Below are 10,543 nucleotides of genomic sequence, written 5' to 3' on the forward strand. Positions count from 1 at the left end.
TATATGTATATTATTGTCTATGTATATATTATGTATAATATATACATGTATTATATGTATATTATTGTCCATGTATATATTATGTATAATATATACATAGATAATATATAGACAATATAATAAATATAATAAATATATAGACAAAGTATCCTAAAAATGTAATTTCAAACAACATTTTTCTTTATAATTTTGGTTTTGTTAACAAAAATCATAAAATGCATAGACTAGTTAAACTATAAAGAAATAATAGCATCATTGAAAATGAATGAATAAATTATGATATAAAAAAGCGAATATAATACTTTTTTAATAAATGAATAATAAATAATACAAATTGGTATAAAAAAAAATAAATAATATATTATAGCATTAAATTAAAAAATAATTGATAAGTAGATAAAATCACTCACTGAAAATTAAATTCGAGCTTTAAAATACTTTTTCTTGGATATTCTTTCTTAATATTTATTTCATTTATATTTTAATATCTTTTCCTAGTATTGAATTAATCCTTAAGATTTGCGTAAATTTAATAACAAATAAAACATCATCAAAAAATAACACAAAAACAATATATTGAATCAACATATCTATTCTTTATTTTATTATAACCAATACTGATTACTAATACAGCATTGATCACTTAAAATTCAATAGAATTAAATTTAGTTTTTTTTAATTTTTCATCTACATTATTATATTTTAATATTAAACACTTCTAAATCATTAAATTCTGATTTTGAACTTTTAAAACTAATTTTGAAACTCGGAAAATTTTTATATAGTATGAATTCTAAAAATTTTTTTCGTTTTATGCAAGAGTTTTTAATATCTTGGATTCATTCTTCCATTAAATCCTCAATATGTTATTTTTTTAAAAAAAAGAAAAAAGAATTGAGCTCTAGAGGAAATAAATTGCATAAATTGCTACATTTTATAGAAAAACTTATTATATAGTAGATATAATGGCTAGAAAAATCTATGGGCATTTAAGACAAAATATTATAATTTCTAAACTAATCTATTTTTGACTTAAAATCTTAATATTCTTTTTAAGAGGATTATATATAAATTGATGGAAAAAGAGTATAATATTAAAAAAAATATTAATTTTTAATTTTTGATTTTAATTTTTAAATAAAAATCATAATTTTAATAAAATTATCAATTATATTCAATTATTATTTATTTTTTATATTAAATTATTTAATAAGACATAAAAATATAATTTGAATATATAATTCAAGTATATAAAAAAATATTTTTTAAAAATGTATATAAAAAAAATTATATATTTGAATTATATTAAATTATGCCAAATATATAAAAGAAATATATAAAAGAATTAAATAGAAATTAATAAATAGAATAGTAATAAAGTTTTTTGAAGAATTTTAAATTAAATTTAGAATTTTTTATTTGATAAAAAAAAATTAAATTAAATTAAAAAACTTTTTATTGTTTATTTTATGTTGTTTGGACTTATTTGTTCAAGTTTAATGGTATATATTTAATATTATAATCGTAACTCAAGAAATCTATGCACTCTATGATTGATGAATATTTTTTGTTAATAAAGCCTAAATGAAAGCAAAATGTTGCTTGAAATTACCTAAAGAATTAATTAAAATATCCTAAGAATCTTTTGTTCAATATTTCTATATTTTTGGGACATCTTCTAATATGCTTTACAATAATATATATTATTTTTAAAATACTTAATACTTTATATTTTATTTACCTATAAGATGGACATTCCTGTAAAGCTATAGATGTTATTAAGGATGATTGAAACCAACCATTGAATTGATCATAGCCTTCTAAATAAAGATTTGCTTTTCCATTTGGTAGAATCATTGACCATGAAATTCCGCTATCAAACCAAATATCCATAATATCCTAAAAAATTTTCATATCAATAAATAATATATTTAATTTTAATTGTCGTTTCTCTTATGCATCTTAAATAAATATTTGATAAATAGAATTTACATTTCCTTTTTCTACATCATCTGCTGCAATATTCAATTTTTCAATCATATCTAATCCTATTAAATCTTTTACTGAATATTCCCACCAACAATCAGGACCATACTTGTCTATGGAATTGCATAATCGTTCAACTATTTCTCTGAAAAAATAAAAAATAATATAAAGAAGAATCTATACATAAAAATTATATAATATAATAATATATTTATAATAAAGAATGTAAATAATAACATATACATAAGCTTACTCATTTGTAAATGCTTTACCCGTTGTTTTACTATACACTACAGGTATAGGTGTCCCCCAAGAACGTTGTCGCGAAATACACCAATATGGTCGATTTTTTATTCCAGTAAGTAAAGCATTCATAAAAGATGTACGATTACATTTAGGATATATATCTATATCTTTGATACTATCCTTATAAAATTAATAAAATAAATAGAAAAAAAGTTAATATATTTCTATCATAATTTATAAGTAACATAATATTAATAAAATGACTTACAATAATTTTTTCCTTGATAGAATTTATATCAATGAACCATTGATTACTCGCACGAATAAGAACTGGTTTTTTCGTTCGCCAATCATATGGATAACTATGTGTTAATGTTTCTACATGCAAAATATCTTGATTCAAAAGATCTATCACTTTATCAACTCCTTCTGTTAATACTTGTAGTCCACAAAATTGTGAACCAGCTTCTTTAGTATATCGACCTTCAGTGTCAACTATAGATAACTATAGCACATTTACTTATCATGAGATATTAATGTTATTCATACAATATTATTATATAATTGATATTATTTGATATTATTTTTATTATTTTAATTAAAAATAAATTACAATATATAATTTAATAACTTACAATATGAATTTTATTTTCTAATGCAACTAAAAAATCTTCTGGACCATGTGCAGGAGCAGTATGAACCAATCCTGTTCCCAAATTTGTTATAACATGATTTGCAGCTAAGAAAGGGCATTTGTGCTTTGTGAAAGGATGAAAATATGTGCTGTTCTCTAATTCTCTCCCTAATAAAACTTATCTACATTATTATTAATGTAATTCAAAATAAAAAAAAATTACAAATATATTTAAAAAATATTTAAATTTGATTTTTAATCAAATTTACCTTTAAAACATATTAATGTTTTCAAAGAACCAAGTTTTAATTCAATAGTACTTAATAAATCTTGTGCAATAATATATAAATCTTTTGAATTATTTTCAACAAGACAATATGTAGCATTTGCGGAAAAAGTTATAGCTTGATTAGCTACTAAACTCCATGGTGTAGTAGTCCATATTAATGCATATATAGTATGATTTTTAAATGAATTTAAATTTACTGGAATATTATCAATATATAGACGAACAATAACAGCTTTACTTTGGTGTTGTTGATTATATTCTAATTCGGATTCAGCTAATGCTGTTCTGTAATATATATAAATATAAGAAAAATTTTATTTATAAAAATTAAATTATTTAATTTTGGACATTTAACCTTGAAGATGGAGACCAATAGACTGGCATAAAATCCCTAAATATGATACCTTTCTTATATAATTTTATGAATTGACGAAGTTGATTTTTTATATATGATGAATGACTGGTAAAATAATATCCAGATTCATTCCAATCAGCTGTCACACCCCATGATTGAAAAGCTTCTTTCTGTTTAATAATAGCTTCTTCAGCATATTTACGAGCTAAATTCATATAAAAAGAGAAAAAATGAAAAATATAAAAATATATCTATATCTATATCTATATCTATATCTGAAAATATGTAAATATCTTGAAAATTATATATAATACAATAATAAAAAAAATTCAACAGAAAATTCTATTCTATTCTATTTCATTTAATAATTCTATTCTATTTCATCTTATTAATGATTCTATATACATTATATATATTATATATATTTAAGTATAGTATAATTTAAATTACATTTTTTTAAATTAATTAAATTTTTTTTATATTTTTATAATTGATATCAAAATATTTTCCAATTATTTCATATTTTATTAACATATATATAACTTTTTAAATTGAGATATTAAATCTCAAACTTAATATACTGTCAGTATCATTCATGTTCATATATATTAAATGATCTTTCTAAAAGCATAAATTAGTTGTTTTTCTATCAAAAAATATATAACTTTTTACTAATCCTTTTTAAGATCACTTTTTTAAAGCAATTTTTGATTAAGCAACCTGTACATATATATTAAATAATGACGATATATATTAAATAATGCTGGCGATATATCAAGTTTATAGATATAATATTTCAATGCAAAAAATGAAAATAATTTTAAAATTGTTTTGATGTCTAAAAACATGGAATAAAAAATATAATTCTCATTTAAAAAAATAATTATATTTTAAGGATTTAAATTCATTCATAGTTTTCAAAATATATTTCAGATAAAATGAAATAATAAAATATACATTATAGAAAATAAATATTTAGCTAACAATAACAAAAAAGATTTATTAATTAAGAATCTATTAATTATACCTTTCTTTCTAATTTCTAAGGGATTTTCAGCATTGTTATGTACAGCTTTTAGCTCAATTGGTAAACCATGACAATCCCAACCTGGTACATAATGAACTCGATTTTGATTTATAATCTTATATCTTAATGTTATATCCTTAAGAATCTATAAGGATTTATAAAATAATATAATATTATATAATATGTATATCTATATCTATATGTATATATATATAAATAATATGTATGTATATAAATAAATTACAAAATAAAACCTTATTAATAGCATGTCCCATATGGGGAATTCCATTTGCATAAGGAGGTCCATCATGTAAAATAAAATCTGGTCCTGAAAGATTTTTCTTTTGCCAATCATACAAGTCAGAAAAACCACACTTCTACAAGAAAACAAATATATAAATAAATTATAAAATATTATAAAATATAGATAAACAAATAATATAATATTATAAAATAACTTACTTCAGTTAAATATTTATCTTCCTGTATTCGTATTTTACCATTTAAATGTACACGAAATTGAGTTTGTGGAAGTAAAATAGTTTCGGAATATTTGCCTTGTTTTTTTGATTTGGTTTTTGTGTAACTTTTAATAGTATCTGCTAATTCATCATTTGTTTTTCGTTTTAAGATTTGATTTGTAATTAATGTTCGTTTAATTATAAATCTATACATATTTACTATTTTATTCACTGAACATATTTATACAATTCGTTCGTAATACGTATACAGTTCGTAATATAGATATTAAGTAAAAAATGCTATTATACTAATCTGAATTAAACATTAAATCAGATTAAGCTTGATCTATTATTATACATTTTCAATTATACGAATACAATTTTGTTAATAATATAATAAAAAATATAAAATATACTTAATATAATTTAATTATTCTTATTACATACAATACCAAAAGTTATCTTTAACATACATATATAAACTACTAAGATTAATATCGAGTTTATTTTCTCTTAGGTATTAGAATATTTATTCTATTTATTTTTTTTTTCTACATAATATTAAAATTTATCAAATATAAAGTTTCAAATGTAATTTGAGAGAAAATTTAAAAAGAGAAAGTAATATTGAAGTATAAAACGCAAGGGATTTAATTGTACCATAGGTAGGTTAGTTCGTTCTAGTTTGTCCCCAACTGATCCAATTTCAATCTTGTGTTTGGTTATTATTAATGAAACATGGCTACAGTTTTCGAAAGTTCATTCTTATCAAATAGAGTACATCGTATCGAGGAACGATATGAAGAATCGACAAACACATTTGGCAAATGTGACTGCACTAGCTATAGCTATCTTGCCTTGAGCGTCATTCTATTCATGATTGGAACCGCTATTACTATTTTTTCTTTGGACGATATCGTAGGTGAACACATATTTTTTAAACTTGGTCACATGTGGCTTATTGGTCCAATATTTATTTGTTCTGGACTAATGGTGGCTGTCAAATGTATGCTTTATCTTCGACGAAAATCTGTTATACAAATGATCTTTCATCAACGACAATTGTTCAGAGTAAGTAATTATTTTTTTATATGATCTATTTAATATCTGGAAATATTCTACCAATAATTAGTTTTAATTTTATATTCAATTTCGTATATTCAATATAATTTTTTTATGAGATTGATGTTATTGACTATATAATAAAAATTGTTGCATTAGTAGAAATATACATATATTTCCTATACATATTTTTTATACATATATTTACATATATGTTAATAATTTCAAATATCAGAATCTTTTAATATAAGATCTTTTAATAATAATAATAATCTCAGAATCATAATCAGAATCTTTTAATATAAGATCTTTTAATAATAATAATAATCTCTTAAATATTTAATATACGAAATATGTATTTATGTATATAGTATTAAATGTATTTAGCTATCAATTAATATCAAAATAAATAAATTTATTAATAATTCGAGATGATTTAATCGTTAAATACAGCATTTACAGGAATTAAGTGGTACTCGTGGTATTGAACGTATTGATATACAAACTCCAGGTCCACCTTCTTATGAAGCAATTGCTCAGGAAAACTGTAATGAATTACCTCCGCCTTCTTATACAGAAGCGGTAGCGCTTATACGCAAAATTGGAAGCAGTAAGAATTTTTCATTCTACTATAATATTTTATTATTAACATTATAGCATTTTTTTTTCTTCCACGCTTTAGATACCAAATCAAATAGTGCAACTGTTTCTTGTGATAGCATCGCTATTGATCAAAACGTCAGGTGTAAACCTTGAAACAGTATTTTTTTTCGATCGGAAGATTGATCACAATAAAAGCAGTAAATTATCTTATTAAATTATGAACGATTGTTCGTCTTTTTTATGTTTGTTTGTTACATTGAACATTCTTTTTTTCTATTATAAAAAAATGTTACTATCGCGTATCTTATACATTAAAAAATAAGGGAAAAAAAGATGTATTCAATATATGCACTTATTAGAATATTAATATCAATGAAACAATGATAAACATATGCAACGATTACATATATTTTTTTTATAAAAAATATTTAAATTGAAAAAAATTTATAAGATATGTCAATCATTCAATTAATGAAAGAATTTCTCACAAAATGAAGTCATGCAGAAAATTTATACATTAATATAATAACTAGTATAAGTTTTTTTAAATATACAAATTTTTATGAATATAATACGAAAAATTCAAATAATTCATATAAAAATTTTTATGTTATATCTTTTATAGAAAAATGAATTTTATAAATTGAAAAAGAAGTTGCAATAATATGATAAATCTTATTTATTTAAATATGTTGTTTCAATTCATATTAAAAGTAAAATTTAGTAACATAATTATCATTGAAATTTTTAATAATTAAACAATTATCATTATCATTATAGAGTTAGAGAGTGTGTAAGTTTTTATTACAAATTTATTCAAATTTAACATTTATAAAATAAAAAACTTACGCATTATGCGTATTAAATATTATGACAAATTACAAAAACAAGAATATAAAAAAGATATTACGTTATTAGCAAAATTTGTAAAAAATTTGATTGTTTATTTAAAATGTATTACTTAATATTAAAACGAATAAAAAACGACGTTTTATGTTTTGCATAATGTTTATTTTTAAGATATAGTACACGCGTTAAAAACAGACCAAAAGCAACTCTTTAAATGTTTTTTTAAAGTTTTTTAAAGTTTTATAGAAAGTATACAATTATTTATGTGCAGTCATTTTATGGAAATAACTTTTATAAAAGGATTATATAAAGAAGAAAATTAAACAAGTTTTGATACAAAGAGAAGAAAGAAAGGAGAAAAAAAAATAGGGAAAAAGAAAAAGTGAAAATTTATCTTTCAGGATTGAGCTACAGCCAACATTTCTTCTTGATGAATAAGATGAGTTGTATGATTGACAAGACTCATTAATTTTGATAAAGATGCAGCCCATGCGTCCAAAAGAGCAGCCGGCTCTTGGGTTCCTGTAAAACGAACCACACCGGCTGGACGATCTGTACGGGCATTTATCACACCAGTTTCTACTAAACTGCACAAACATGCTTCAGTTTCTTCAACTGGTAAATCCAATAATTCAGCCATGCGAGTCAATGTAATTTTTGTGTAATATTTTGCCATAATCCTGATATTCTATAGTGAAATAAATATTCAATATAATTTTGTTAAAATAAAATGAAATTCTTAGTTTTTAAACTTACATGTTCGACAACACGATTTCGAAGATCGGCCCACCGTTTACGTCCTTCTTCAGTCCATAGGCTAAAAACTTCTGTAGCTTTAAGATCTCTTTCGTAAATTTCGCAAAGTCCTGACCATTTTATTAGTTCTGGATTTACAAAAAGTCTTAATAATTCTCTAAACAAAATAAAAATTTATTAATATAAAAAATAAGAGATTCATACTTAAATTTTTTTTTTAAAATGAATAAATAGTACTTGTATGTTGGTATCTCATCAAGAAGTTTATCAGAAAGCAACCTATGAGTCAAATCAGCTTGTTCTGGTTCATGTGGTGCAAGTACAAGATAGAGAACAGCTCGTGAAAGTGCAGCATGTCTTTTTTCAGAATTATCTCTAACTGCTGGAGTTTCCAATACTGCTCGATTATGTCTACATAATTCTAAATGCCAACCTTCATGACGAGCCAATTCCATCATTAGACTGAAATAAAATTTTTTTCTAATAATAAATTTTAAAGCTTTATATTCATCAATTCAAATTAATAATTATTAATTTACTCATAATATTTCAATTTAAGAGATTGTGTTTCTTCATCATTTTCATCACTAAAAAATTTAACATTAATTTTTTTAGCTATTATTTGAGTGCGCATAAAATCTTTTTTTGCTAAACATAATCGCATTTGCTCTAGGATAAGAGATGCTTTTTCTAAACGTGACATACTACCATATGTTTCAACCTAAAATAGATATAATTTTATTATACATAATTTTTAACTATCTATTATATTATTTTTTTTTAAAAATTCCATACTTGTAATTCAAGCATAACAGCTGCTGCACCTGAAATATCTCCATCTTCTTCTTTGATTTTTGCCAAACGATGAGTAAGTCTTGCTCTTTCAACTTCTACATATATCTTTGACAAGAATTACTTTTTATTATTTATATTTTTAATATTATTGATTTTTTAGATATTTAAAAATTTAATTTGAAATAATCACAAAGTCTAGATACTTTACCTTTCCTTCTGTTACAGTACGTAATGTTTCTATTAATTTAATTTTAGTTTCTTTATCAGGCATTTTATCTATGTAAGTACAACATTCTTGAACCATTGCTGTAACAGCTCGTTTTAATTGAGAACGTCTTTTGGATAACAATACTATGTGTTCATTTAATACTGCCCAATTCTTTGCTTCTAAACAAATTTGAACAATAGCAACAAGAATTCGTGATGTAGATGCCACATCTGCACTCTAAAAAATATTTTTATTATTTGCATATTTTAATCACAAACATAAATATAAAATTAAATATAAAATTAATTAAAAGCTTAACTGTTCGTGCTAGTTTTTCTAATGCTAGTAATTGATCCAAAGCATCATGTAACTTTCCTTCACTTGCTAATTTTTTACATTCTGGAATTTTAACATCACAATTGCTACTATAATCCACCTCCATTTTTAAAATTTTATTAAAATCCAATAATCTTGCCCTTTATTAATTAGAAGAATAATCAATTAAAGTATTTAACATTAAAAATATAAATAAATTATAAATTTAAAAATATCAATAATTTACCTTAATTAAATATCTACAAATTATAAAGCAAACTTTTTTCAATGAAATAATTCTGGTACTTTCTCTTTATCAAAAAAATTGTTTTATTTGATCAAATATAATAGGAAAATATAAATATTTTTTTTAAGAAATATTTTCTTCACATATGATTTTTTATATAAAATTCACGTAAATCTAAAATGTTTCTCATTCCACATGACTTAAAACTGATTGTCATCCACCATTTGTAAAACAGTACCAATAAATGTTAAAGTTAACCACAGTCTACTTTAAATACATAGAAGCTATGATATTAAATTTGGCAACATTGCTTTTGCTATTGGAATTGGAAGTCAATATAAATTTTTAATTTGTAAATAATATATAAATATTATATATATTATATTATATATAATTATAATAAATAGAATAATATAATATAATAATATATAATATATAAATATTATATGTTATAAAAGAATATATATAAATTTCGTATAAGTTTAAGGTTATAATGCTTATAGCATTTATATTTAAAATATTTATATTTAAACAAATATTAATATAAATTTAAATTATTTTATAAAATAAAATTGTAATTTTTAAAAGTGAATAATTAAGTACATAATAAGCTATTAAAAATAAAAATGAATAATAAAGACAATTCTTAAAAAAAATTATTAAAGAAAAGATCTTTGCAATCGATTACAAATATTAAATCATATTAAAAT

At 21.7% G+C, this 10,543-nt stretch overlaps 3 protein-coding genes across 7 annotated transcripts in view; 1 reads left to right on the forward strand and 2 right to left on the reverse strand.

Annotated features, from left to right (window-relative positions):
- LOC102673831 (isoleucine--tRNA ligase, mitochondrial) overlaps window positions 1–5,862 on the reverse strand; it is a 7,522-nt gene extending 1,660 nt beyond the window's left edge. Inside the window, exons 1-11 of one of the 4 annotated variants that reach the window (XM_006623702.2) lie at window positions 5,659–5,862; window positions 5,000–5,136; window positions 4,792–4,914; window positions 4,538–4,682; window positions 3,511–3,715; window positions 3,136–3,440; window positions 2,868–3,034; window positions 2,501–2,737; window positions 2,240–2,412; window positions 1,993–2,131; window positions 1,742–1,899 (exon numbers count right to left, since the gene is read on the reverse strand). In XM_006623702.2, the coding sequence (XP_006623765.1) occupies window positions 1,742–1,899; window positions 1,993–2,131; window positions 2,240–2,412; window positions 2,501–2,737; window positions 2,868–3,034; window positions 3,136–3,440; window positions 3,511–3,715; window positions 4,538–4,682; window positions 4,792–4,812 (1,550 nt within the window). In that variant the 5' untranslated portion in view covers window positions 4,813–4,914; window positions 5,000–5,136; window positions 5,659–5,862. Of the gene's footprint in view, window positions 1–1,741; window positions 1,900–1,992; window positions 2,132–2,239; window positions 2,413–2,500; window positions 2,738–2,867; window positions 3,035–3,135; window positions 3,441–3,510; window positions 3,716–4,537; window positions 4,683–4,791; window positions 4,915–4,999; window positions 5,213–5,658 lie in introns of those variants that run through there. The other 3 variants (XM_006623699.2, XM_031514219.1, XM_031514220.1) reach the window with 3 other exon arrangements.
- Window positions 5,326–6,881, forward strand: LOC102673623. 2 transcript variants are annotated; one of them, XM_006623697.1, is made up of 3 exons: window positions 5,326–6,069; window positions 6,514–6,670; window positions 6,743–6,881. In XM_006623697.1, the coding sequence occupies exons 1-3, from the start codon at window positions 5,737–5,739 to the stop codon at window positions 6,814–6,816; spliced, it is 564 nt and encodes a 187-aa protein (XP_006623760.1). In that variant the 5' UTR covers window positions 5,326–5,736; the 3' UTR covers window positions 6,817–6,881. The 2 variants fall into 2 exon arrangements, with proteins under 2 accessions (XP_006623760.1, XP_006623761.1); XM_006623698.1 differs by having other exon boundaries at window positions 6,523–6,670.
- A 771-nt stretch (window positions 6,882–7,652) lies between these two features.
- On the reverse strand, window positions 7,653–10,105 carry LOC102673485 (26S proteasome non-ATPase regulatory subunit 12). Its single transcript, XM_006623696.2, has 8 exons — window positions 9,834–10,105; window positions 9,591–9,747; window positions 9,272–9,508; window positions 9,064–9,168; window positions 8,808–8,989; window positions 8,506–8,730; window positions 8,269–8,425; window positions 7,653–8,200 (listed from the first exon to the last, which is right to left on the reverse strand). Exons 2-8 carry the CDS (start codon window positions 9,711–9,713, stop codon window positions 7,910–7,912), a joined length of 1,320 nt encoding a protein of 439 aa, XP_006623759.1. The 5' UTR covers window positions 9,714–9,747; window positions 9,834–10,105; the 3' UTR covers window positions 7,653–7,909.
- Between the last annotated feature and the right edge of the window lie 438 nt (window positions 10,106–10,543).

Source organism: Apis dorsata, unplaced genomic scaffold, assembly GCF_000469605.1.
Source record: "Apis dorsata unplaced genomic scaffold, Apis dorsata 1.3 scaffold_934, whole genome shotgun sequence".
Classification (NCBI taxonomy): domain Eukaryota; kingdom Metazoa; phylum Arthropoda; class Insecta; order Hymenoptera; family Apidae; genus Apis; species Apis dorsata.

What these genes read in the sequence shown, in the direction of transcription:
- LOC102673485 (XM_006623696.2), bottom strand. Translation starts at nt 9,713, where the DNA reads ATGGAGGTGGATTATAGTAGCAATTGTGATGTTAAAATTCCAGAATGT. An exon ending in CTTAAATTGAAATATTATGA is followed by an intron (nt 8,731 to 8,807) that starts GTAAATTAATAA and finishes ATTTTATTTCAG; the next exon opens with TCTAATGATGGAATTGGCTC. An exon ending in GAAATCGTGTTGTCGAACAT is followed by an intron (nt 8,201 to 8,268) that starts GTAAGTTTAAAA and finishes ATTTCACTATAG; the next exon opens with AATATCAGGATTATGGCAAA.
- LOC102673623 (XM_006623697.1), top strand. Translation starts at nt 5,737, where the DNA reads ATGGCTACAGTTTTCGAAAGTTCATTCTTATCAAATAGAGTACATCGT. An exon ending in ATCAACGACAATTGTTCAGA is followed by an intron (nt 6,070 to 6,513) that starts GTAAGTAATTAT and finishes CGTTAAATACAG; the next exon opens with CATTTACAGGAATTAAGTGG. An exon ending in TATACGCAAAATTGGAAGCA is followed by an intron (nt 6,671 to 6,742) that starts GTAAGAATTTTT and finishes TCCACGCTTTAG; the next exon opens with ATACCAAATCAAATAGTGCA.